Source organism: Talaromyces amestolkiae, assembly GCF_001896365.1.
Source record: "Talaromyces amestolkiae strain CIB chromosome Unknown scaffold4.1, whole genome shotgun sequence".
In the NCBI taxonomy this organism is placed as follows: Eukaryota; Fungi; Ascomycota; class Eurotiomycetes; order Eurotiales; family Trichocomaceae; genus Talaromyces; species Talaromyces amestolkiae.
In genome coordinates this window covers 367,245-394,684 of record NW_024468040.1, presented here as the reverse complement: position 1 = coordinate 394,684, position 27,440 = coordinate 367,245, and the positions used below count along the sequence as shown (strand labels likewise).

Sequence of the window (27,440 nt, the reverse complement as noted above, 5' to 3'; positions counted from 1 at the left end):
TGGAGTTCTCTGACCTCGAGAGGATATTCGGACTGAACCGATCCTTGTTCGGCAGGGATTGGACAGTATGTCTTTCGGGTCAATAGCGGCGGCCTCGATCATGAGCTAAATGATTTCATGCCTTCATTATTTCCAAAATTTCATGATTATGTCACGAGAGGGGATTCATTCCAACATTTGCAAGCCTCCAAATGATCCACGAATCGACGGAGGAGCGACGAAGGAAGCGTATACAGGGAAGATAGCCGTCAATTGACTAGCACGGAATCCAATGACCAGACGGCCGACAAGTTGATAAAAGCCCAGCACATAGTACCAAAATAACAGATAAAGCGTATCATCTTGATGTTCCGCGAATGTCCTCAAGACTGGGTACCTCTCCCGCCTGATAGTGTTTCAATAGACAGTCCATATCTTTGTCAGTCATGGCTACGAGATCTTCCAATGACCACGACACGCAGACATTAGACATCCTACAGGAGGACCATCAGTTTCGCTGATCCATCATATTCTCCTTAGGTTACATCGATTGCAACTCACCATTTCATCCGCTTGGGCCCCTCTTGAGTATCCGGAGCAACCTCCCGCAACTTTTTGCGCAACAAACCTACATTCTCAATAGCAGCCCCCGTGTTTTGCGGCAGCGTGCTGGCAATCTTCTGCCTGACTATATTTGCCAATTTCGGCCCATTACCATTCGTACTAACCATAATCTGCAGCGGACCATCGCGATGCATGCTACCAAAGTAAAAGTCGCATTCCGGCGGCACATCAGCTATGTTTGCGGGTATACGGCGCTCTTTGCACAGTTTCCATACTTGAGTCGAGGCCTCAGGGTCATCAATTGCGCAGAGGACCATGTCAGCATTGTCGAGATCGTGGGGCTCGAAGTTGCGGTCGATATGGGAGACTTGGTTCTGGGCGACGCGATAGGCGACTTCTTCATTGAGGCCGGAATTGGGACAGACGACGGTCACTTTGGCATCGGCATTGAGAGCATGGAGGATACGACCTGATGCTACCTGTCATTGCATCTCACAGGTCAGCCATTGGATCTAGGATGAGTAGTACATAGTCATTAGAAAAACCCCACCTCACCACCTCCGACGACCAGGACGTGTTTGTTCCTGATCTGCCAGGCAACAATGAGAGAGCCGCCTCCTTGGACTTCAGGGAATTTCTGAGACATCTTGGCTGTGTTTGGAGCGTCGATGCGAGTCAATTGACGACCATGGGTGAAAGACGAGTAATTAATGACTGCGGAGAGACGATTGGCTATGCTCGGCCTCAGGCAGAAGGAGCACGGACCACGTCACTAGCATTTTCATCCCGCATTAATCTTAGCTTTTTTTCTCTTTCTTCCTTCCTTCTTCCATCTCTGAGTCTCTGTGTCTTCTTCATTGAAGATGTCAATCTTTCCCAACAAACCTTTCATTCACTATAACTCTCCTCCATGAGCTGGTCCACCGGAGGATTCTAAGTCATATTAACCCTCACCACCAATTCCCATCATGCGAGGCGTGCAGATCTTCTCAGGGACATCCCACCCGACCTTGACAGAATCCATCTGCGAGCGTCTGGGTGCTGTCCCCGCACCAGCTGAGCTCCGAAAATTCAGCAATGGAGAGACATTAGTCAACATCGGCGCGTCTGTTCGAAACCAGGATGTCTATATTGTGCAGAGTGGAAGTAGCAAGATCAATGATAGTCTCATGGAGCTCTTGATCATGATCTCTGCTTGCAAAGGCGGTTCCGCCAAGACCATAACTGGTATGCCTACATGGATATTTTCTTGTTATCTTGGGACACATGGCTAATTATATTATTAAATAGCCGTCATGCCGTACGTTAGCCATGTCTTCTAAGTGACAGGATTATCTATCTTACACTGATAAGCTACTTTCCCTACTCGAGACAGTCGAAAAAGAAGAGCCACCGAGGTGCTATCACAGCTCGAATGATCGCAAATCTACTCACCATTGCAGGTGTTGACCATGTTATTACTCTGGACCTACATGTTCGTTTCCCGTGCATAGAGGTTCTTCTAGACTACAATTCTAACAACAGTCTGCTCTTCAGGCGTCTCAAATGCAAGGCTTCTTTGCGAAGCCCGTTGACAACCTCTTCGCAGAGCCATTGATAGCCCGTTGGATTCGAATGAATGTACCCAGCTGGAGGGATGCAGTCGTCGTCAGCAAGAATGCAGGTGGTACAAAGCGAGTGACATCACTTGCGGATACCTTGAAGCTGAATTTCGGCATTGTCACAACAGATCGTCGCAGGCCCAAGATTCAAATGAACATGACAGATAGCATGGTCTTCTTTGATACTATCGAGAAGGGAAATCACTCGGCTGGAAGAGCGATCAATTTCTTAAATGCCAACCCAGACTCGGCTGTGGATGATTATTTTCTCTCGAGATCTGCAGATACACTACGACCCGAGACTCCTCCATCAGCTCGGCGACCTTCTGAACTGGAAGCTGCAGAATATACGACTGATGAACGAGCACGTGAAGTGATTACGGGGCGTATCGTACAAGGACATCTTGTCGATGACGATTTTGTTGACGGGTCTCAAGTGGCCACTCCCCTTCCTCCAACAGGCTCAGAAAGTGGCGATAGTACAAACAATGATCATATGACAGCGTCTTTCATGTCTGTCGCTTCATCACATGAGGATCACGCCCTTGGTGGAACATATGATGCCGGCGAATCGGACGATGATGATCCACCCGCATTGGCTGCCAATAATGACGAGAAAACAATCACACTGGTCGGAAATGTCAAGGACAAGGCTGTCTTTATTATTGATGATATGATTGATCGAAGTGGATCATGGATCACCGCCGCTGAGACAGTCGTCAGGAGGGGTGGTGCAAAAACAGTTTACTGCATTGCTACACATGGATTGTTTGGTGACAACTGCTTAGAGGAAATGGAGCAGAGCGATGCGATAGACCACATTGTTGTCACAAACTCGTTTCCCATCCCTTCAGAGAAGATGGGTCTCTCGAAAAAGCTGACCGTTATCGACGTATCTGCTCTGTTATCAGAGAGTATTCGGCGTCACCACTATGGCGAAAGGTGCGCCCCCTTCTAGAGGCGCCAATTGAATTCACTAACATGTCTTTAGCATATCTGCCCTATTCCAATTGACCGATTAAAGAAAGGTGGATGGAGGACTGATGGACGAATTGATGATATTCATGACTAACAGGTGAAAGGGGTTGCTTTCACGATTATATTTGACTCTGTGTGTAAATTTCTACTTATCTTTTACAGAGTCCATATTTGCTATGAGTTTGATGATAGTCTCAAGCAAACAGGTGTATTTCTACATGAAAATCAAACATCAGACAGCATTTCCCCTTTCTTGCCCAGAATGACAATCAAGTCTTTGCACTTGAAATCAAACCCAGCGATGCAGGGCCACAAAGGGCCTTGCAAGGACATCTTGCTTTTACAACTATGATGTTCTTAACGGAGCGTTGGAAGAGAAAACATTCGATAGGAGTCTAGGCCGTATCTCAACTTTTACAACTTTCTGTTGTATTCGGAGAGGTATCACTTGGACACAACCTATCACGGAAATCGAAGGCACTACTTTCGGACCCTTTGGGATCAATCGGTGGGAGAAGTGCAAGAGAATCCTCCAGACATGATGTATATCATTACATATCATGTAGCAAATATGATTCAATAAGGAAATACTGCTGTCTTGGAATTGTAGTCCGGATCACTACACTAATATCATTTCATACGACAAGATAGACATGAAGCACGTTGGAGACTGTAGGGTAGGCAGTGGGTAGGCAATGGATCAAATACCGTAACAGGAAACGATATTAAACTGCCAACACTAATATCTTGTGCGTTACACATAAACTATCGGTGTCCGGCCGTGGCACTATTGTCTCTGCACACAAGACTTGAGTGGGTATGACAGATAAACTTCTTGTTACCGATTTGATAGTAGACCACCAAACCACGCACGCACGCATGCAGCGCAGTAATCTAGCTACATGTAACCATCCATGCAGTTGATCAGATGACTTGACTCCAAGTGCGTAGCGCCACTAAACTATGCCTTACTGTTGCATGTAAGTCTGAATTCTATGAATCAAGGGGGGTTTTTTTCAATTTCAGTGCGCAATGCCATGTATTAGGTACTTGCATTGCACTTCTCTGCGACATGTGGCTCGGAGTGGTGAACATTGAGATTTAGCTTAGACATTCAATACATTATGCAATAACGGAGATGGATATATTCTAAAGCTCTATATGTATGTAAAAGAGGTGACTATACGGTTCCAAAAGAATAGCGGTATAGTTCGCTCTTCTCAAGATTAAGATCCGATTCCTCCATCATCCAAGTCCGTGTTCAACCCTAATTCATCCAGCCAATTCATCCCATCGCTCACGAGACCACGTCCCAAACCATGGAACGCGTCATCGCCGACACCATATTCCATCCCCATCCCGAACCATAGTGATTCCATTGGACCGCCGTCTAGCATGAGTCCTTGTATCTGTTGCTGTTGTTGAGATGCCGGGATATCTGCTTCTTCAGGGAATTCTACGGGCATAGCAGAAGTATTATTGGCTGTGTTTAGATTCATGTTTTCCGTACCGTGAGGATTTGGAGTTATTGGTCGAGCCACGGAAGATGGAGGAGGTTGTTGGTAGTCTAGTGCTTCATCGAGTAGCCGGCTAATCACTTTTATAAATTCCGTGCACACAGTGCCGGCGAGATCGGGAGGCATTTTGACGGATTGGAACCATGAGATGAGATAGCTCAGAGTACGAATGATCTCTGAGCGAGGTGTTGATGATGGGAGAGGCAGGTTGGAGATTGTATAACGGCGTACTTCGGTGACGAGAACGCCGGCGGCTGCACTGCCAAAAGCTCCAAACTACAGACATATCAAATATTAGCTGTTTCATTCCAGGTTTTGGAATACGGCGAAAATATCGTGCCATTGAAAGCCTGAGATAGATAGACAGAGACTTACGATCCATCCAAAGTTCCTCTGAACATCACCATGCTGATAGTGTTTCGTCATGCCCACTATTGCCGACAACAGCTGTACTGAAGTATCAATCAAATCTTTGGTGGCTTCTGGATCTTCTTGCCTACGAATCCTCTGTATTTGGAATACACTTAAAAGGTACTCCAAATACACTATGGTTTTGGCTAGGCCTTCAACAACGTCTCCCTTTTCCCAGCAATCAGCGCTATAGCGGAATCGTACTGGGATCTGGTCCCATGTCCGTTGGCATAACTTGTATGTCTTTCTGAGCGTGTGTTAGTTTCACAGGCACAGCATGGGAATCCTGGGACTTGAAATGCCTTACATTAGGTCGTTGTGATAACTTGTGGTCCTTGATCCTAATGACAATTCAAGCATCTTCTCTCCCAATGCGCTCATAATTTGGCGCATTCGTATAACAGTCGCCGGGTAGAACTGCCCCTGAAGGTTCCAGCCTTCGCTATCAAGGCTATTGAGGACGACTTCTAGAGACTGCTCGTCCAAGAATAGTTGATCATCCGATAAGTCCAATGGAAGTGCAACGTCGCAATAATGATAGGGTAGCCGAGGCGGCCGGCCGTACAGTGTAGCAACCGTCTTGTCAGACTTGTGTATTTCGGCTAGAAGTCGTTTCCGTGTTTCTGAGAGAAAGAATGGAACGTTGATAGAATGATGCTCGCGGTGCAGTCCCATGGCGTAGATTCCTGATACCATTTCTCCGAACATACTGTACAGTCGCTCGCCTATACACGTCAATATTTAAAGTCTACCTGCAGCCATTGTAAAAAGATATGAGAATGTGAGAACATACTTGTTTCGCCTAGCACTTCTGACCCTAAGTAGAGATGACTTTTGTACATCCAGATGAGCAGATCATTGACGTGTTCATATTGTCTACATATTTCAATGCAAGCGTTACTTGCAAGTACCATCTCCTTGGAAAAGGTGTAAGCGTCCATCTCTTCACCGTTCCCCAAATCCACGATATACGACTCGTCATATCGACACCGGACACTGTTGCCCGCCAGAGCGAATATAAGGCCGACAAACTCCCAGCGAAGATTCTCTCCTGTGAATAAGGAATAAAATTCGTCTGGCGAAGTCTCGCTAGTTAGTCTTAGCGAATGCGACGTTGCAGCTGTGATTTGATTATGAATCCTTTCCCAATTCCGTTCCTGAATCCACGCATTCTTTTCGATATATTCCTGCACCCGGCGTAAAGGATCCAGAACCAGCGGTCCTGGGATCTTGGTGAATCGTCCTCTGGCATAGAACCACTTGATTTGCTTTCGATAAAACCCTACGGCACATAGTAGACGGACGAGCCTTGCAGATGTGTATGCATGGTCGCGGCGCCAATGCTCAAATTCTGCATGAAGGGAGCAGTTCCACGATGCATGAGGAGTCCATGATGCAGTCTCCTTGAAAACTGACAAGTAGCTTGTGGTACCAAGGTAGTTTGAATGATTGGATTCTTTAGTATTCGACCCGGTAAATGAGTTGGCCCTTTTGCGTATGTCTGTTAGTGTTCGTGCAGCGATAGTTTCCTCTGCTCTGCTTGGTCGGACATGGACCTTGGTTTTATTCCGCCGAGTGGATGATAGTGGGTTGGTTCTATCGTTCGGGTTTTTCGGCCTAGTCAAGGGGGCTGGGTGATAGTAACACTGATAGGATGTTGTCAGTATTCCGAGTGTGGATAATACAATGGACTCGCGGGTTGACATACCTTATTGGCAATGCCCTTGGATTTACATCGCCGACAGATCGGAGTAGAATGATCACTGTATCGTGCAGACATGATTTAGCAAATAAGATTTCTATGTGTTGTCCTTCCGGAGTTCTTCAATCTCACCATCGAACTTTTGCTATGCGGCACGGCTCACATGAGGTGGGTTTTCCATTCCGACGCAGCATCGTAAAGTAGATATTTCCTTTTTCTTCGTGATGATGGAATAACCGTTGCCGAGAGATTCGAAGCGAAAGAGAACGGCGTTGTTGGGTTGATGAATAAATCTCCGCGATGTGTGATGACTGATGTTGTTCTTATCCCGGGCGCTCTTTTCATTCCGAGCTTGCGGAATGATTAAGCGTTAGGGTTATTAGGGTCATGTCAGAGTTCGGAATGAAATATATGCCAAAGGGCCACCGTTCGGAATGACGAATATTAGCCCTAGCCCTAAACAAGTTTTAGCCCTAAGAAGTGCGAGATCGAAGACTAAACCCTACATTGATTATATTACGAAAAAGGTAGTAACCAGATAGAAGATGCTGACTCATTTGGATTCCAGGCAGACTCCCTTGAATTTTAGGCGATGAAGTAGTTGATACTTCTCACGCTTGAGCATTCTTCGCTAATGATAGATGCACATGGATCAGCTCTATCAACATGCATAAGATGTAAGTCATGTTTGAGAGACTTTAGGAATTACTCGGGGATTTACAGAAATACGAACTTTGAATTCAAGGCTGGCTCACATGATCCACCGACAGGTACCCGCGTACATCCGTGGTCTCATTCAGGGATATCATCTGATGGATGAGCCACTCGCAAATTTGGCTGGCTGATCTTTAAGCGAGCAGATATCACAGATCTCCATTATTGATTTCCAATATCTCAGCATGAGATTACTGCAAGATTTGAGAACTTGATTAGTCTGGCCTATTCCGAGAATACAGAGGTGGGCTTCCAATGTCGGGTTAGTCAGGGACAATGTGAGATCAAATGACGCGGTGTGGATGCATACATACATCTAAGTTGATACAATTTGGTACTCATAATATTACAAAGATGATTCTGACGATGCACAGAGGTGAGGAAGCAAGGCGGAAGGCAGCTACCCATTCCATTTTCAGACTAAACGCGTTCTTAGTGTTCGTATCAATGTTATACCATGAACTCAAATGACGGTCAATATCAAACCTGACAGGAGGTACTACGTATGTATGCTGGTGTCAGATTAGGTCAAGAGGTTATATCAATTACTTACCTATTCGAGTATTCTATTATAATTCACACATGCATGCTTCTTGCCTCTATCTTCATAATGTATGAGCATGCATGCCTTGCTTAATTGACGAATACTCATGAAGTGTTTAATATTGTGCCGGAGGCTGGCCCCTGTTTCGGCCCCTATGTTATTTTATTTAATCATTCTGCCGATCAGGTAACTACAAAGCATTTTCTACTATCAGTAAAGATAAGAACTAAACATGGGAAAAAAGGAACAAATCCCAGACAAGGCTAAATAAAAAGTGCCGAAAAAGAAAGTAAGGGTCCGGCCCAGAGCCAAGGCTCAATTGCTTAACTGCACGGAGCCCGTGCAACCTCTGTGGCTTGCGATGATCTGATGCATCACTAAAGGTAGAACGTCATGGGCTGGTAACAAATCAATATGAATATGGTTATGACAGGGATGCAATGGATCTACTAGCTCCGCGGATTTGAAGGGTCAATTCCGACGGCTCAATGAACAAGCTTAATCATGACACAGTACCATAAACGAGCCATATCTGACGTATATCTGATTATTATAGTTGATTGCTCTAGAGCAATAAACTTATTTCCAATCGATCTAGATCTTAGTGGTGGCAAAGGTGATTTCCATCTTTCTAATAATAAATAACGTATATTTACACGTGAACATTCAACGTTTGCATGTGGAATGCAATATCCCAACGAATATGTAGAATAATGAAACTTTCAGTTTGTTTTACTTTTTAAGGGAAATTAAAGTCATGCGGACGGAATTTTGCATACACCGACTGTTATAAATACACATGCCAGTATAGGACAAATGTATCGTTGTTGTGTAACTGAACCTGAGAGTACTGGCCTACCTAGGTACATCAATACATTTGTTCTCGAGCAACGAGTAAGAGCCTTGCGATCGTGACTCAAGTCTGGCTACGTCTGCTCGCTAGATAGATCTTTTGACTGTTACTAGGTCACTAGATGTTCTGCGATAATTAGACCCATACGAGACAAGTGCGTGTGATGTGGAGTGCTTCCATGGAGTCTAGAAGTAGAAGGTCAAATGGTTGCTAGAAGTTACTAGACGCTTTGCCACGTTCGGCTCATATCTTGCCATTTCTCCAAGGCATAGCCGTGATATGATGTACCTGAGTACCTGTGTACACTTCCGAACGAGTTGCTTTTTCTGCTTACCTCAAAAAAAAAACCCGGTTAGTAGGTGCCTTTTCTATCACATGTTCACCTCATATACAGACCCAGAAAACTCGGGATCCCTGTAAACACGCTGCTGATCGATGTAGTTCGGTTGCAAATCTCCGGATGTTGTATGCAAAACAACGACGTATCCCATGTAACTGACTGGCTGTCAGTCAACGATACTGTAAATGCAGGCTGCCCGGTAAAACTACCCTTTCGGTTTGTTACTATTACACTGTTCGGACTACCTCTGAGACCACATGAGATGCTGATAATCTGATGGGGTCAACCGTATCGAACTGCTAATTCCATTGCCTGGAAGAGTAGGGTAGTCCCTGAAATTGTATACGAGCCGTTGACGCCACCGGTATTTGTTTTTTGACAGACAAAGAAATAAAAATTTCCCATGACATAAATCAACACGGCGAGTCAGTAATCTGTCGATGGAAGCATATTTGTCGTATAGGAGTAGGATTTACGAATCAACCCAAATAAGTGCCTTACCTACAAGTGAATCGATAGTACATACTCCCAGGACCTTGAAGGCGTGCTTCTACATTGACTGCTCAGGAGATTAACCCAACACTCTTCGAACAATGCAATAATCGAGGCTAATATAGGTACTGCCCCAACATATATTAACATAAGTGATACTTTGAGCAAAGCAAGCGCGGAGTAAGTCGGTGTTCTATTTCTATATTAAAGTAAATAGAAGTAAAATACGTAAGTATTCCACATAGTGGACCTTGTGAAGTAGTTCAGTGCTCACCCACGACGTATCGTGACATAGCCCTGGGTCCACCTGAAACTCTGTTTATGAAAGCGCTATCCTAATGCAGACTAGACACTACCCGCTACGAGCTGAAACTGGGACGAGCTGAGATCGCTCAAACATTATTGGCTCGTCTCATGACGACACACAACATCAAAGCTTGAACGAAACTGGGACTAGTCTTTTTAGCTACTTCAACAGAAAGGTAAGGTTGACTTGCGACAGGGATACTGGGCCGTGAACTATGCTAGATGCAGAGCCTAATTAAAGTACGGAATATTAGTTGTATTGGTTGAGTTAGGGCTGGCTTGGGAGCGGGGAGTCAATCAGGACACAATTTCTTGATTTCAGGACGTCCTCCTGACTGGCGTCAGCTATAAGTACTTAAAAGTCTTGGCACCAATATAGTCAGCTGGCTATAGAACGGCTTGTAACAAGTCGCCTCAAATTCCGTTGACAAAATATCAGCGCCTTCTGGTTTGTGACACGCGGCAGTGAGGGGACGGTGTAGTCGTTCTGGAGGAAAAGGCGGGAAAGTCCTCGAGGAGTGAAGATGGCATCGCATCTGTAAGTCAGCACTAGCTTGCAGTAGTACTACATATGGATGTTCAGTGCTTTTGTGCAACTTATGTCATTGATTTGATTGCCAACTTAATCATTGTCATAGAGTCCCACGGAGACTAAGCAAGATAGGGGAAGAAAGGGACTACGTACTAAAAGTTCGGGCCGACAACTTTTTTGCATGCCAAGTAAAAGATGACCCTATACGAAGTACAGCGGGAAGATTTTGCTTGAAATCAGATGCAATGTGATACATTGAGGTAAGAAATGCCGAATACTTTGGAGTCATTTCTGGACAGATATCTCCTTGAGCTTCGGAGTCAGAAGAGAAGAGAAGAGAACAAAAGAAGGGAATACCCACGTATCAAGATTACAGGAGAACGTACCAATCATGTACAAAATACATAATCCAGCTAGCGTGGTTACTAGCGCCTCGGAACCGTATCCCCGGGAGTTTGTGATTTGATGGTAGCGAGGAACATACGGTAATGTACGGTATTTACAGACATCACTGGCTTTTTAGGGCAATATGGTATCATCCACTTTTCCTCACCGTTTTTTCTCTGGGTTGGTCACAAGTTTAGTTCATGTTTAGCTTGTCCCAAGCAGACTTCTAGATCGGCATGATCAAAAGTCTTCTAGATCGCGGTATTGGAGACAGTATGGTTCTCCGAGGAAGGTTGGTTGGTTTTTCTCTAGTGCTAAACAGACGAACAAAATTGGATCGGACCAAAGAGTCATGAAGCATGGTTCGATCAACTCTGTTTGACTAGTCAAGACAAAGCAGGCAATAATTCATCCTGTCCCTTGTTCAACAATATCGGTATCAGAGTCGTGGGTTGAGATTGCCAGATTGCGTGTATGATTCATGTTCAAGTTCATGTTGGACTAGATCTTACGAAATGATGTATCAAGGTAATCAATTTAGGAACAGGATAATCACAGTCCAGACCGAACGAAGCCGATCGGTAGTACGACGTACGTCTCAAGTCAAGACTAATGCTCTAAATTAGAGGTAAAAGTGACGATACTAAAATACTTTGAACTTACAGAGTAAGTTTGGAAATTTGACAGTACAGTTCCATATGTGGGTCGAAATCCACAGCAATTGACGAATGGGAATGTAATATTCTACTGCAGGGACTTTTTCAAGGGTCAAGCACCCAGAAACCGAAAACTAGACACTCTTTCGTTGCTTTTTCTAGCCCATGGACCACCCTAGTATGTACGGGACCCATTAGAACCATAACATTGGTACCACAAAAAAAAAGTTAGTGGTACTTAGCGTCTGGATCTCCTTGGACCACGGAAGGGGAGATTTCATGGCTTCCCAGGTATGGGGGAATGTACTGATGTCGTCCATTCCAAGTATGGAGTACAAAGTCACCTACATGTACTTAGATGAACCTACCAAACTCTCTTTGCGCCTCTCTTGACACCTCTATCGCTTAGTTCGACCTGATATAGATTCACTTTGTCTTTCGGGCCCTTCTCCCGCATGTCGTTCTGCTTCCAAGGTTCCTTGTCCGCATAATAGCTTAGCATTTAAACAGACATCATGCAGCCACTTTTGTGACCATTTTGCCCGCAGTGGGTGATGACCAGGTGGATCATCTCGCGTATCTATAGTTTCTCTGATTTGATTGATGAAGCATCTCAACGCGCCATATCATATCTCCCTCCGAAATCGTCCCCGTATGGAAGCAATGCCGCCAACCGCGTCCTCTTTATTTTCATGAACTTCTTCACTATTGTCTACCAGCCCCGTCATAAAACACATCTGGAAACGGACGCCTAGATCGGAGAAGACCCGGATCGGATACGTACTCTATTCCCCGTTTTAGTATCACACGGAACGGACGCAAAAGAAAAGAGAAGGAAGGCAAGAAGGCCATTGTGGCCATTGATCATCCACCGCTTTGATTAATTCAAATTTAATTTCTACTATTTTCGGAAGGCGTTGTTGAATACACATCTGTCTCCGACTGTCGTGCACGCGATCTGTGTTTTGGGTAGTGCAGTCTGCACAACGACTTCATCAAAGATTCATATACATCTGACTGCTCATCAGAAGAGATCAATGGACAGGGAGTCAGAGAACTCTATAAAGTCACAATATTTTCCACTCATCGAACGAGACTCAGAACCCTTCAAATCATCTGAATCACGAAACGATCATTCTGTTTATGAACAGGTCAGACGGTAAGAATTATTTTTTTTGTCATTGGATGCCTTCTTCACCTTTGACTCCGATACATTTGCTTTTTCACCTCTGACTCTGATTATAGAACCCTATAAAACTGTCCTTGTTCACATTGAATTCACTCTCGAACAGTCAACCTCAATCCACCTCTGAACAACCATCCTTGGTATGTCAATTCATGTCGACGTCGTCTATTTCTCGGGTGTCCCGTCTTGTTTAAGCATCTAACTTGCTATCAGACTTACCCAACTCTCGGAGAAACACACCTCAAAACAATCAACATGGCAAACCAGACTGGATGCGCCCACGTCTTCGCTATCATTCAAGGCACCAACGGTAACATTCTTACCTGGCGCTGCTCTGACTGCAACTCTGGTCCATTTCGGGCTATTTGGCGTTGTAAAATCTGTGGCTACAACCGCTGCCCCAGCTGCCATACTTCTAAGTCATAGTACGTATATCGTTCTTCTGCTTCGGGTGTAATCAATGAGTAGGATTGTCCCTGTGTTACATGGAAGCTAACCATGATCTGAATCAGATCAAATCCACACGAATATCATGTTTTCAAATCATCATCAAATAAAGGAAACGACAACCCAAACACGTGAATCATAGATCGAAAATCGAGGGGAAATTGAAGAACCAAGAGATTCACCTGATGACAGGGAGGAGAAAAGCGACGAGCCTAAACAAATTACTTAATGTCTATAACGAATGTTACGAGATGTACTATACCACAATATCGGTTAGTTTAGACAGTCAAATTGATCACATTTAAAATTGTGTCTACCTCACCACGTCGTCATCCTCAAAGCTGACAAAATAGGTGTACAACCCTAAGATAAGCATGTGATACTTGACACTCCTTTTATTTTTTTCAGGTTGAACAGCTGCTGTCTTACACATCATCATTGCGTCATTCATAGATATTCCCAGAGTAGGAAATTAAGCAGTGACTGAAGTCAAATTAGGGTTTTAAGCTTTTCTGGAACGCACCCATCGCCCTATTTATTTATAGAAGGCATGTCATCAGTGGCGTGTTTCTATTTACTGCCTATTTGTGTGTGTTCTCCTGGCTCGGGATTCGGCTTCGGATGTATGGAAGGCGTTCTTTGGGATCGGCGATCTCGATACTTTGGGCATATTAAAGCGAGCTGACTATAGAAGGCCCAAGTTTGTGCATATGAACCCAAGCTATATCAGGGACGAAGATTCACTGGGATGCTCGGTATCTATGTGCACGACATTGACGAGCTGTGTTAATTTCAGGCACATAGCGTAAGGCTAGGATAGCAGTCGATTTATAGGCTATATATATACAAGCCATGTCTTTGAACAAGCGTAAACCAAATTTCTAAACTATTGTCAAGTCTAGCCATCGACTTCTGTTAGCAGCTCCTTGAGCTGTGTATACCCTTCGGTACCCTCCCAATCCTTGCCCTTGCCCAGTATTCCCCTCACCGCACTCTTACTCTTGAACCTCCAATCTTTCGCAACTAGTTCTTCTTCACCACCCTCCTCACCTTCCGGTATACTTCCATCTGCCCTCTCCTTCGTCATACCGCCTATCTTCGCATATCCATCTCTCACAAGACGCTCAGTGGCCTTGACAATCTGATTCCACCTCTTCTCATCACCCATCTGAAATGCGCCTTGAGTACACGTAGAGACCGTAGCACGCCAGGCCTTTTCATGCGCTGCAAATGCTTTGCTAGGTCGATGACGCCACAGCTCTATCTTCGCGACAAGAAGCCAGAGCGGAGCGGAGTGAGTGATCAAGGGGACTACAACGTCATCGACCAGAGTCATAATCTGACCGGCCACTGTACCGGAACGAACAATCTTCTGATCCGTGCCGTCGACATTTATGAGAAGGTTGTCGTAATCGTAGTTGTCGATGAGATGTTCCACCAACATGTCTAGGACAGTTAGGTCGATGGCTTTTTCGCCTTTCTTTGGTGACCGGAGTTCAATGACTTTTCGTTGCGCAAAGACAATGTCTTTGTACGGTATCGATTGAGGAGGTAGCGAGGTGCCAACTGTGATAATGTTGTCCCAGATGCGGTGATCGGTCTGTTTGAGACGAGCGGCATGATGAAGAGCCGTGAGGGCGTCGCGTGTGTGTTTGTATGGATCTTCTTCATACCGTTCACCATCGGCGTCTTCTATATCCTTATTTTCTTCGGATAATGTAGTATCTGCATTTGCGTCGACTGAAGGTTTGTTTTTGTTGGAAGGGATGTTCAAAAGCGCAGCTGCAAGGTTACTCCAGGCCTCAGCATCATCTTGTTCGATCTGCACGGTGCGAGTGAATGACTCAACAGCTTCAAACCATTGCTCACGATTCAATTGCACACAGCCAAGCGCAAACCATGCGCTATGATTTTGAGGGTTTATTTTCAAACTTTTCTTGTATGCTTCCTCTGCCTTCTCATAAGCAGGTGGCTGGGCTTTGAGATATAACCTTGCAAGAGAGCGTTGCGCTCGTGCATATCGTTGGCCAGAAACCTCCCATGCTCGTTCATACATAGTCGGTTCAGAATCGATATCACCTAGGATGCAGAATAAACGTGGCGCATCTGTTGGCAACTGTGCCAATTCAGGTCCCTCATACCGCTCATTATCATCGTCAACCGCATCCGCATTCGTGGGTTCGTACAACTGACGGCGAACAATCGCCTTGGCTTTCTCTTCCCTCTCAGTTGCTGCATAGCATAGCGCAACCTCAGCCCACATTTCCAGTCTCTCATAAATGTCAAGAGCTGTCCTGAGACCACCTAGACTAACCCATTTCTGCGCAAGCTCCGCTTCAAGATTCCATCTTGTCTGGAAATCAAGTATCCATAGATACTCTAACCGTTCCTCGGCTGGCGCAGACTCTGATTCTTGAGGTCGAGGCAAGAATGTCGTTGGCTGTTCTTGTTGGTCGTTGGTAACTGTGTGGGTGGTGACTACCGCTGCGTTGCTGGTGGCGGTATCAGCGATGACCTGGTCGACTAAGGCTTGCATTTGTAGAACTCCTCTTTCAACGGTACGTGATTTGAAAGCCTCGCATCGGCTACGGACGAGGAGAGCCTGGGTATATATTTGCCAGTTGCTACTACCGCTTTCGATAACACGCACTGCATATGGTAGTGTTTCCTCACGAGTCAATCCATGCTCGGGCGAGTTGTTTGTAATAGCTGAAGCCATACCGAGTAGTATGGCAGAGTCGAGAGGGTTCAGTTTCGGCTGGTTCGAAGGATCGATTGACGCAAGTGCAGGGGGTAGAGAAGACTCATCCTGGACAGTAGTCGACTTTTCGGGTTGCGCTCCTTCCTTTGCAAATGCAATCGTCTCGAGCAAAGTGTCATCATTCAAATCGAGAGCTTTAGGCGCGGAAGTCTCTGATACTTGCTTTGATGCTGCCGTGTCTGATGCTGGGTCCATTTCTGAGCTCACGGCCAAGACGACGAGCTGAGTGATATCTCTATCCTGAAACTTTGTCCTCTTTCCCAACTTTCCAGTAAGAGCATATTCGAACCCAGATGCCACGGCTGCTTTGTCAAGATCAGATCGGGCTTTCGCATCGAATCCGTGATGTGTATGTATCGCTGCTCGCTCGAGTAAAAATGCAGTCTGCAATTTACCATTTGAATTTGAGCCTTCGGCCAGAACAGTTGTACTGATTCTGTCAAGGTCGTCATAGATGGACTTCTGTAGTGTACCCGAAATCTCGCTAAGCATCTTCTGATGCAAGAAATTCACCCTCATACGACCCGTCCATGCAACAAGAGGCGCGTCACCAGTCACCAGTACATCCGCCTCAACCAGTATAGCTTTAGCAATACAGAATAATTCAATATTCGGCGTAAGCGGGTAGACGGCTTCTCCATCCATAGACAAATCTCTCAACATCCTCCGTCGTATTGAGTTTAGAGTCTCCCTGTTACCTGCGATTGTTTCCCCGAACACGACTGTCGCCGAGTCAAACTCTAACGGTGGACCGGTGACATTGGACTGTAGAAAATAGAATAGCGCTGCAAAGCCAATGTGTAGTATTTGCGACAATAGCTCATGTTCCTTCCCAGCTGATTCTGATACACGCTTGCGTACTCGATCCACGAGAATGTCGGTGTAGCTTATCTCGCCTTTATGAAGAGCTTCTTCTGAATTTGTTGTGATGTTCAAGATGGTTTGTGCGAGCGGATCGTGGAGGAGTTGGTCTGTCGTACGAATGCGAATGAGGTCAAAGTTTCCTTTTGTCGTAGCGTCGTCATATAAAGTGGCAAAGTGAGCGGGTTTGGTCGAGGAAACAGGCGCGTCTAGAGCCATCTTGGATGATGCCACTGTATTTGGCTTGCGAATCAGTGATGGGTAGATAGTATCAAGAGAGCGAAATCTGTTTCGATTGCGACATGAAGTTTGAGTCGCCCTGTAGCACGATATTCTTTCTGGGACGCAAATTCCGGTCTTGTTAAGATCAAAATCACAGAGAAGAAATATTAAACAAAAAATCTATAAGCTTTTGACGCTTGCCCGCTTCACAGAAGCAAAGTTATAGATTTGGAGCTCAAAATACCCCGCGCAACTTTTTTTTCCTTCTATCGTTATCAGACCCAAAACGGAATAGCGTGGGAATGTCCTCCGCGGCGGTCTCTTAGGGCGAGATTGTATACCAAAAGAACGATGATTGGCTGATTCTGGATTGATATGGATATTTTGCAAGGTCGATAAAGAGAAAGAACTGTATTCTTCATCATGATTCTCAAAATGAATCGAAATTATTGGTCATTATCTCAAGTTCGCCAGGAACGAGAAAGCTATAAGCTAAACATACAATGGAGGTATCAAAAATGCTGAAACGAGGACAATAACCAAAAAAAAAGGACTCAAGAAAAGATTGATCTAGTAAGGAATGCTCTGGTTAACCAATGCACGCTGAACTCGCTGCCTGTAATGAACCCTGAACTGATAGCGTCCAATAGTGCCTCCACCGACAGCCAAAAGCAACAATCCCGTCCAGATACATGTAATAATCAGCCCCACGGGAGCAATTTTGATATGCGTCCCTGGCAGAACAAATACTGATGCAGCAGCCACTATCGGGCTTGCGAGACTGGCTGCTTGCGGAGTGGTAATATTTGTCGGTGTGCCGTTGGCTTGTACGAGTTCACCGGCTACATAGGAGAGTGTGTCGGATGAAAGGGATGTGTTGACGGTACCCCCAGTTTGAGAGTCTGCACCAAGAGAAATTGATGGGATCATGAGGATACGGAGATCGTCACTATATATAAGTCAATTACTGTATGGGTTGAGAAAGGGAGCAAGGAAGCTTACACGCTGAGTTTCGAAAACGTCAAACTCGTACTCAACTGTCCAATATTCTGAAATCCCATCACAAACTGACCGCTTGCAGCCGTACTAGCGGTGATAGACCCATTCGTACTCACAAGCATCGGATTCGAAAGCGTCGCCTGCGCAATCGAAAACGACATGGAAAGATCAGAAGGAATCAACCCTCCAAAGGAGCCCGTGGCAGCCGATTTCTGATACAGGCGTACATCAGTCTGAAAGATGCCCGTGGCGTTATCGAAGGAAGCAATATTGTAGCATGCAACGAGGCCGCTGGGATTGATTGCCTCTGCATAGCTGTTGACGGCATTGGCGCATGCAGTTGTGACGCTTTGATTGAATGCTGTTTCGTCAAAGGTTGGCACGGAAGTGGAATCTGCTCGCGCGAGAAGTCTCTCAGCAGGGATTGTTATGATTTCTGTCTTAATATCTGAGGCATTTTCGTGGGATAGGAAGTCGATTGAAGTGCGTCGTTGAATGAGTGGTCGATCTAGTCTGCGTAGTCTCAAAGGTACGTCAAGATTGCTGTCCAGCAGCGGATTGGCGTATACTGAAAAGCCATGAAGAAAGAGAGTGAACAATGCAATTGCTTTGAAGTTCTGCATTTTGATTCTGGTGAGATATGGAATATAGACGTTGGAATGAGTGTATAGTCGTTGATGTAGACGAAAAACGTGATTGTAGCGAGACTCTCTTAATTAGATTCTGTTGATTTGCATTGACAAGGTTTTAGCGTGCTAATCTGCTTCAATTGATTTGCTTTTGCGATCCTTAATCTAATACTTGTGGAGAAAAAGGATGTACGTCTGCTTATATACTTACCTTAGCAGAAGCACCATGGAGTTTATGCTTGCGTTTGAAGACCCACAAAGTCATACTCCAGAGTCTAGAAACATACTAGGAGGCGAGAGATCCCTATATGACTGCATCTGAAGGTGTTCTGAAGCTACTTCATGTTGGGAAAAGCGTCAGCAGGAGCGAGATAGTAGCCATGCTAGTGATCCTAATTTGGAAGTCGAAGCCTTCGACCAGGTACGCGTCGCCTTGGAGGAGTTTCCGAGTAGAACTTGATACAGATGAGTGATACATGAGGACATGATGCCACATGTTCCCCTGACTAAACAAATATTTGTCTGATATCCACATCCATTGAGTCTCACTTATAGTCTGAAGGGGTAGTCTCTCTAAACGCTAGGTAACTTGAGTGCTAGTATAGGGTCGAAGAAATGAGACATCACAGATACCGGACTTTGAAGGCTTGATCTTGTAGCAGATATGTCGGAGCCAAGGCATGAGGCTAATGTCAGAGTAGGCCAAGCTCATATATGGATAGCTGTTATTGATAAATGAGAATGGCACCTACAGATGTAGCCGTACATACTTAGGTACTCGCCATATTGACAGCATTGATAGGCTGCCCCTTAAACTTCTATTGTATGGGACCAATGCAAATACCGTAGCAACATTAAATAATTTGAGCCAATTTCTGCACCTTTCACATACTGAGCAAGTACCTCGCTAAGCGCCAGGAGCCGACTATCAAGCCCTCTGATACTGTGACGTCCCCGAGGCCTTGACTAGTGTTCTCAATAAGCTTACGAACACCCTACAGGGGTATCTAGAACTCAAGCTTTTGGCGGCTCGCAACAGTGCCACAGCAGTCTTACCAACCCTCCTAAACCCAAAATAAGCATTTCCGATTGGATCGTGAGTAAAGTAGCCTCGACCCAAAACCATTGTGGAAAAAGAGATCATGAGACAGGGTACAAATTCAATGCGCGGCGCGGCCTCGACCAGGCTGGAGGCTTAAGGCTCATACATTTCTTGTTAGACTTTTACAATCTTGTGGGGGTGCGCTAGTGGCACGGTCGCATTATGTCTCAAAGCTTCTTGCTTAGTTGCTTTAAAGAAAGTGGGATATGGAGTGAATCCCGTTGTTGCGCTTCTGAGACGTCGATTGTCGCAGGGTCGCGGCCGACTGCCGAAAAAGGGACAGAATGTGTCTCAGGATTTGCCATTTTCGGTAATTTCGAAAAAAGCCTCATCAATGTTAGAGTTTAGTACTTATCACAAGTAACAGCGCATTCTGGTGAAATATACGGCGTGTCGGTCTTGTCGGAACTCACTGTTTGAAGGGGAAGAGTTACAGAAATTAGGCGAAATCAACGATTCTGATTGTATATGTAAGCACGTGAAAGTCGATTAGTGGTAAGGTACATTGAGCCTGTCACAATGCGCGGGCTTTTTTTCTGAGTATATGCCGATAAACATGTATCTTACAAGATGTGACGTGACCATCTCGACCGCGAGTAAAGTACAGACAAAATATGCAAACCAGAACAGGTCATTCAAGACTTGTAGCGGGGTATCTGCGAACAGAAAGAAAACAAAACAAACAAACACCTTCAGTCATATACCAAGAATAATGCTGCAAAATTATGGAAAGAGTGCATGCATGTAACCTCGCATGATATTGGTAATAAGCGATGGAGGATCAAGTACTGAGCCGTGAGATATGATTTTGGCCTACCAGTCTTGACCCCGATCTTTCATCAGAATCTCGATCGCCTCTTCTTCGGACACCGGATTGTCGTTCAGGTCTTTGATATGTCTAGTCAACCCCTCTGCAGCCTCATCAACTTGTTCGGCAGTAAATCCTGTACAGGCCATTACCACCCGACGATAATTTTCGCCAAGGACCACATTCCTGGACTTCAATAGTTTGATCTCGTCATGGATATCTTTGTTTAGACTTTGGTATGCATCAAGGCGGCTTTCTAGAGTAGCCGCAGAAGGCAACGCCGTCAAGAACTTCTTCTGGTCGGCGGACATCTCACCACTCGGGTCAAAGTTCGAGAATAGTGCGCTAAATTCAGCCACGTCAATACCTGAATCTGCGTCGGCATAGCCCACAGGACATGTAGCAGAGACGTCAAAATCGTCGCCAAAGTAGCCTTTCAAAGAAGCCACCAAATGCTCGGCATCACCCTCGAGATTTTTTATCCGTCGACCCACACTTGACCGATCAGATGCTTTACGTTTGAGACTCTCAAGCTCACTTTGATCAATCTGTCGGGCACGTGCGATTTCGCGTATCTTTGCATGCCAATGATCAAATTCAGCTTGCTTCTTGCTCAGGTCTGAAGTCAAATCGCGGTCAATGCCACCCAATGTCTCTTCCACCAGAGATCCGATCTGCGCAAGAGTAGCTACGAACCGAGAAGTTAGCGCTGCAAACATTCAAATAGCAAGAGAACTTACCATCGAGAATTTCTTTCTTTGTCTTAGCAAGCTGGTCAATGAAAGTGTCTTTCTTCTCCTCGTCTAGCTGCGATTGAGAGCTTTCATTGACCATGTCTACACCGACGCCGTAATCTGCAGGGCGGAGGCCGGTATGATTAGGGATTTGGGGATCAGCTCCGACTTCTAGTAGTTGCGGCACAAGGACTGATCGTGCGCGACCAGCTATATTCAACGCCGTGTCACCTTGATCGTCCCGCAAATTGACCAACTCAGAGACAAATCTGCCCAGACCAATGATCTCACCTTGGGACTGTTCGTTTTCACCATTTGTCACTGGTTTGTCGTTTTCTTGACCGCTGGTGCCATGGCGCACGACCAACTCGAGAAGCGATTCAAGATAATGCTTGGCGGCTACTTGTCCACCACCACCAGTTGCAGCCATAATTGCAATGTGGTGTAGGATTGATCTGCCGCTATGATCGACCATGTCCACAGTAGCGCCAAGAATCTCAAGTAGCCGTGGAAATGTTCGGTAGTCAAGGTTGTTTCGTGTACCAACCGCCTTTTGCAACGCGGTTTCACCAGCGGCATTCAATCGATAGATATTCACACCCTTTTCAACAAGGGCAAGTAGCAGAGGAAGACGGGCTAGCATTGCCGCCCAGTGTAGAGCACTGTTTTGATATTCGTCCAAGGGTATCTCAAGGTCCTCGCCAGATAGCTGTACAAGGGCAGGATGGCTCGAGAAATCCTTCATACGCTTGTCAAGAAAGAGCGTCATGATAAGTTTCATTTTCTGAAATCGGTCCGGATGTGCAGGTGGAGGAAGAGGATCCCTTCCATTGATGTCGTCGACTGCCATGGAATCGTCTGCTTGCTGGTAGAACGAATCATTGGGTTCCGTAGGAGTAAGCTCGTATACAGACATTGTGCTATTCGCTCCAAATGAGCGTGCTTGATTTGAAGAACTTCTAACTCGTTTGCGTGGGGGCTCTAAACCGTTTTCCTGATCCAGTGTGTGATCGTTTCTTCCGTGAGCATTTTGACTTGCGAAACCACTGTCGGAATGCACGCTGTACAGGCTCGTTTGTGTACCGCCAGGAGCATTGAAGGACTCTTGACTGCTCATTTGTTGTGAAGAATTACGCATCAGGCTTGGCCTTCTTTTGTTTGGAGATTCAAAGCGGGCCTTGCTGATAGCATTGACCGCATTTGCCGCAGTGCGGGACATATTCTGAAAGAAAGTTGCTTGAGCCGGCTGGCTTATCCCACGATTTTCGGCATTGTATAACCGTTTCCGTTGAGCGGCCATTGCTTGTTCCTTTGTTGGAGTTTCGAGTGATGCCCGTCGGGAATTACCATCATCCATATCGTATTCGAGTAGTGGCCGCAGTGCTTCTTCAACCTGATATTCCCGGCAAAGCTCGACACCTCGTTGGTAGCTGACCCATGTGCCCTGGTATTTGCCATAACCGCCTTGAACCTTTTCATGTTCGCCGGCGGCAATTTCTTTCTCCAGTGTTTTGGTTCTTTTAGCCTTAACGACACCGGCCACTTTCAAAATTTGAGTTGCGTTTAACCACGAGTCAGATCGGCGTTTCATGACGGCGACACCGTTTACTTCCATCTCATATACAGAAACATTTGAATAGACGGCCTGAAACAGAAGGAGTGTCAGCTTTGCGTCTTGCTTTTTCCTTGACTGTTTTCGAACGTACCCGATATATTTGAGGTTTATATTCTTCTTGGTGCGGAGGCATTGCTCCATATCCATTCGTTCGCTCATACCCGTTGAAGCTGTTTGACATCGAAGCGTGCGAAGCGTGCGAAGTCCCATTCGGGAAACTATACGACATGCCGGACTGTTGCGATCCTCTTGTGGGCGGCGTCGGTGTGGGTGTCGATGCGACTGATTGTGAATGGTTGAAAGAGCCCATATGAGATTGGGACATTGGCAAGCCATTGGCCGACCCTATGCTACCTTGAGAGTATGACATAGGGAGGCTTGGTCGCTGGCGGTGGTTGCTGCTCGTAGCCATATCGCGGGCGAAGTATAAATGGATTCGGTATCTAGGCGAACGCGTGCATCAAGTCCGCAATTTGGTCAACATATCTGAGTCAAATGCAAAAGTTAGATTTCGCTGGCTTCTCGAATTCACAATAGCAGTAACCAAGCTCGTACAAGGCAAGAACCAGAAGATATGATCTGTACGTAGAAGACGTCGGAAAAGAGCAGCGCGCGTCTCCGCAGGCAAATCACAGAAGGGAGAAAACGAGATCAATCCCCACAGGATGCAGGGAAGAGAGGCGCCAAGAATGCACCCCTGGTGAAGGCGAAGTGAGTAACAATAAGCGACTATTCGTAAGTAGACTGTGTATATACTCTCATTGACCTAGAATGAGTCCATTCACTTAACTAAGATATGCAAGCAAGAGCATGGGAAGGCGAGTCGTGTGGGGGAAAAGAGCGAAGGAACCAAGAAGCGTGTCAGAGGAAAGTCGCGGGGGGGGCTTTTTCGCGTTTGGCCGAGACGCGTGACACACTAAAAGCACTCTTGCCTATTTGGGCCTAGACTGTCCGGCGCCGTCAATCTTCACTTTTGATGTCATATTCTGTATCAAGCATATTGCTTTACTAGATGATACCTTTTTTTTCCCTACCACACTCTCAATCATAGGCAGTGAGGTGCATGTCGCAGGCCTCGCTAGCTCCGCCCGAAGTATGGCGGCATCTCCTCCGAACCACGCTCCGTGAATGTTCCTACCTCCCAGACCCAATCGCGAGAAAATACATGCACAAATATGTCCTCGAACGATATCGTAAGAAAGTGTCCGCATTCGCTCCTGACGAGCAGAAAGACACGAAACCTCGTCGTACGTCTGCTAAGCATCAAGAACGACTGAACGCCATGAGCCTCGAAAAGCAAAAAAAGCTACAGAAATCAGCTAGAAGCATCCTATCATTGATACGACGGGGAAATCAGGGCTATCAATTACCTCTAGACAAGATACTGATGCTCGCATACGGACGAGTTGGCGCCAAGAAATACACCCTCCTCTCTGAAATAGTCCCCAATGGTCGTGGTGGAAACAAAGTCTTCAACTCCAGCGCCGATATCGAAAAGTACCTTGAACAGAAAAAGAAAGAATCAACTGGGGATGACTGGCAGCTTCCGGAAGTCCTCCATGCCCTGATCAAATCACAAAGAAACGACTCTTTTGTACGCTCTGCCCACGGGAAACGCTTTCGGGCGGGCGATACCATCAAGATACCCAGATTGAACAGCTGGATGAAACCACTACCCGAGTGCCGTCGCGAGAACATCAGGAAACGTATACTCCACAGATCAAAATTCGCAGCTCTCCCMCCTGCCGATCCAGACGAAGTCAACACTCTACGAGGTCTGATAGACGGCACCGAGCCATGGAAGCCACCCATTCGACGAGTCAATGTGCTCCCCGCTGCTAAGAAATCGGCACTTGAATCTTTAATACATGAAGGACCGCAAGGAGGTCTGAGTTTCAAGCAGGCATACGCTGATGGAAGACCTCACCGCTTGACGCGGAAGTTCATGCGCAGTATATGGAAGAAAGTATACAAACTGATGCCTGTACAGGGCATTAATCTCGAGGGACGGCCGAAGTTCGACTTTCCGACCTTCAAGGGGCGGAGATATACATTAACGATGGGGAAGGAGGAGTTTCAGAGCATTTTGAATAACGATGAACATGGCCATGATATCGCGTCATTAGCGACGAATAGTGAGCATAGAGAAGAGACAACGGACCGTGGCGCTGAAAGCTCTATTCAATGACCAGTAGCGAGTTCATTCGAGTTAAATACCCTCATGCAGGCGTGATAAAATGAGCTTGGTCACCGACATGGGAGCCAAACTCCACAATATGTATATTAAATGTACAGTACTGTATTATACATGAGAAGTTATAGTCAAGAGACATGGTGGTCTATAAGTCTTGCTGACTGAGAGGCCCAACCCTAACATCACCTTGACTCATCTGTTTCTCAAACTCTTTTCGCATTTTCTCTTCCTTCTTCCTCTTTTTCTGCTCATCTTGGAATCGATTCTTAGTCCCAAAGCGGAGCTTCGTAAGCATATCCGCCGCTTGGCCCTTCGTAAGATCTCCGGACGTAATTGTCCGGTCCAGTATATTCTTGCTGTTTAGCACCTTGAGCTGACTCTCTGACGCAGGTGCTCGGCGCCAACTCTGCGACGAATTGATGGTGAAATCCTTGAAATTCGTGCTTGCGAATGTATCAGCGCTGTGCACAGCTTGCTCAAAGTCCGGTGCGCGAGCAATGACTCTGGGTCTCGTGTGCACTGTCCGCGTTGCCAATTCGTATTTTTGCACAAGGTCGACGACCCAAGGCCCATCAATATCTTGGTCGCTCTTTTCGATGGTCATCCAGCCCGATTTATCGGCAAGGATATACCGGTCTGTATTCACGCGCACCCATGCATAACGACTGATGGAGCGAATGTGACGATTGACACGCTCGTCGTTGAGAAGGTCAAATACGCTATCGTATGTTGTAAATGTGACATCGACCTCGTCATCGCCCAGAGGGCGCACGTAGCCCGCATCAGGTAGAGATGAATCGAATCCTTTATGCTCTTTTTGCTTTCGGATTTCCTGTACGCTTCTCGTATTGAGTGCCTCGTCAGGATCGAGACCGAACAGCGTAGGCGTAGACATGATTCCAGTATTCAGCGTGGAGACCATATCAATAATGTGACAATTCTCTTTCTGGGGATGTAGCCGTAATCCTCGTCCAATCATCTGAATCAGCAAACTCTTTGATCGTGTAGGCCTAGCGAGGACAACACAATCTATGTTCGGGATATCCGTTCCTTCAGTGAAGAGCCCGCAATTGAGTAGCACTGGATACTCTCCCTGCTTAAAAGCTTCGAGCTCTTCATTTCTCGTCTGCCTCGGCGTATTCGCAGTTATGTAACGCGCATCAATGCCATTGTCACGAAACGCCTCCGTGAGTTGGCGGACATGTTCAGTATCAACGCAAAACACCAGAGTCGATCGACGGTCGTTGGCATGCGCGAGCCAAGATCGCACTGTAACATCATTCACAGTGGCCGTATTGACGGCTTCAGAAAGTGCCCTCGTCGCAAAGTCGCCTGACGAATCCTTCGCAACGCGCGATAGATCTACGTTTGTTTTGACGGTCGTAAAAATAGCATCCGACAGCCATTTTTCACCAATCATGTCAATATAGTCCTTATGATAAACGATATGATCAATAGCCGAACCCAGCTTCAGCCCATCAAATCTGAAAAAAGTAGCAGAAACCCCAACCAGCGCTGGCGCATTATCTGATGGCTCAGTCAAGCCAAAGTATTCAAGAGCCTGGCGGTACTGAGGCGCAACAATATGATGCGCTTCATCGACCAAGACGAGCTTGAAGTAGCTAGGGTCAAACTTCTCAATTCGGCCCTTTGATGCTAAGCTCCGTATCGAAGCTACCGTTATATCAGCGGCTCCGGATGCTTTGGTCGCGCCCATTTCGATCTCGACTGTTTTGTCTGGGTATGCAAGTCGGCAATGGCGTGCTGCTTGTTCGACGAGCTCTTTTCGATGCGCGATGATAAGCGTTTGGTCTGCGTAGCCATTTCGAGGGGGTATGCGTTCGATAAGTTGAGTGAAGATTACCTAGAATTGTTCATGTTAACTAAGCCACAAGGATTGAGACATAGATGACGAACGGTCTTTCCTGAGCCAGTAGCCAATGATAATCCAAGTCGATTATGCCCCTTTTCGAGATTCTCTAGAACAGATTGAATAGACTCCTCCTGATACTCGCGAAGCTGTATCTTTGGAGGATTGATGTCTTCGGCTTTGGTCGAAGCATGGGCAAGTACTGTTGTTGGCAGCAGCTTTCGTGGCGAACGAGCGGGTATAGACTGCTGCCATGGCGTGTTGCGACCCCATGAACATAACAGACTTCTGCTTTTTCGTCGTAGGAAAAAAGCCATGCGTTGCATTACATTTTGAGTCAGGTTGTAGAATTGTCAAGTTGCGGTCTTGAGAAATGGCCGCTGGGGTGATAAACGCGCCACAGGAAGACAAACAATGCAAACTTTTCTTATCTTAT

At 46.0% G+C, this 27,440-nt stretch overlaps 8 protein-coding genes across 8 annotated transcripts; 2 read left to right on the top strand and 6 right to left on the bottom strand.

Moving 5' to 3' along the window:
* Window positions 1-165: 165 nt before the first annotated feature.
* BHQ10_002726 (uncharacterized protein) lies at window positions 166-1,189 on the bottom strand (the record flags this gene model as incomplete). Its single annotated transcript, XM_040874904.1, has 3 exons — window positions 166-385; window positions 541-1,022; window positions 1,094-1,189. 3 exons carry the CDS (start codon window positions 1,187-1,189, stop codon window positions 166-168), a joined length of 798 nt encoding a protein of 265 aa, XP_040731231.1.
* A 322-nt stretch (window positions 1,190-1,511) lies between these two features.
* BHQ10_002725 (uncharacterized protein) lies at window positions 1,512-3,166 on the top strand (the record flags this gene model as incomplete). The annotated part of the gene is made up of 5 exons (XM_040874903.1): window positions 1,512-1,770; window positions 1,834-1,843; window positions 1,915-2,017; window positions 2,068-3,086; window positions 3,136-3,166. 5 exons carry the CDS (start codon window positions 1,512-1,514, stop codon window positions 3,164-3,166), a joined length of 1,422 nt encoding a protein of 473 aa, XP_040731230.1.
* A 1,182-nt stretch (window positions 3,167-4,348) lies between these two features.
* BHQ10_002724 (uncharacterized protein) lies at window positions 4,349-6,830 on the bottom strand (the record flags this gene model as incomplete). The annotated part of the gene is made up of 6 exons (XM_040874902.1): window positions 4,349-4,578; window positions 4,633-4,915; window positions 5,015-5,297; window positions 5,358-5,775; window positions 5,844-6,696; window positions 6,759-6,830. The coding sequence occupies 6 exons, from the start codon at window positions 6,828-6,830 to the stop codon at window positions 4,349-4,351; spliced, it is 2,139 nt and encodes a 712-aa protein (XP_040731229.1).
* A 7,277-nt stretch (window positions 6,831-14,107) lies between these two features.
* Window positions 14,108-17,050, bottom strand: BHQ10_002723 (uncharacterized protein; the record flags this gene model as incomplete). Its single annotated transcript, XM_040874901.1, has 1 exon — window positions 14,108-17,050. The coding sequence occupies one exon, from the start codon at window positions 17,048-17,050 to the stop codon at window positions 14,108-14,110; it is 2,943 nt and encodes a 980-aa protein (XP_040731228.1).
* A 573-nt stretch (window positions 17,051-17,623) lies between these two features.
* BHQ10_002722 (uncharacterized protein) lies at window positions 17,624-18,675 on the bottom strand (the record flags this gene model as incomplete). Its single annotated transcript, XM_040874900.1, has 2 exons — window positions 17,624-18,002; window positions 18,056-18,675. 2 exons carry the CDS (start codon window positions 18,673-18,675, stop codon window positions 17,624-17,626), a joined length of 999 nt encoding a protein of 332 aa, XP_040731227.1.
* Window positions 18,676-20,596: 1,921 nt separating this feature from the next.
* On the bottom strand, window positions 20,597-23,121 carry BHQ10_002721 (uncharacterized protein; the record flags this gene model as incomplete). The annotated part of the gene is made up of 3 exons (XM_040874899.1): window positions 20,597-21,279; window positions 21,332-22,970; window positions 23,032-23,121. The coding sequence occupies 3 exons, from the start codon at window positions 23,119-23,121 to the stop codon at window positions 20,597-20,599; spliced, it is 2,412 nt and encodes an 803-aa protein (XP_040731226.1).
* Window positions 23,122-24,003: 882 nt separating this feature from the next.
* Window positions 24,004-25,128, top strand: BHQ10_002720 (uncharacterized protein; the record flags this gene model as incomplete). Its single annotated transcript, XM_040874898.1, has 1 exon — window positions 24,004-25,128. One exon carries the CDS (start codon window positions 24,004-24,006, stop codon window positions 25,126-25,128), a length of 1,125 nt encoding a protein of 374 aa, XP_040731225.1.
* A 151-nt stretch (window positions 25,129-25,279) lies between these two features.
* On the bottom strand, window positions 25,280-27,330 carry BHQ10_002719 (uncharacterized protein; the record flags this gene model as incomplete). Its single annotated transcript, XM_040874896.1, has 2 exons — window positions 25,280-26,998; window positions 27,052-27,330. The coding sequence occupies 2 exons, from the start codon at window positions 27,328-27,330 to the stop codon at window positions 25,280-25,282; spliced, it is 1,998 nt and encodes a 665-aa protein (XP_040731224.1).
* Between the last annotated feature and the right edge of the window lie 110 nt (window positions 27,331-27,440).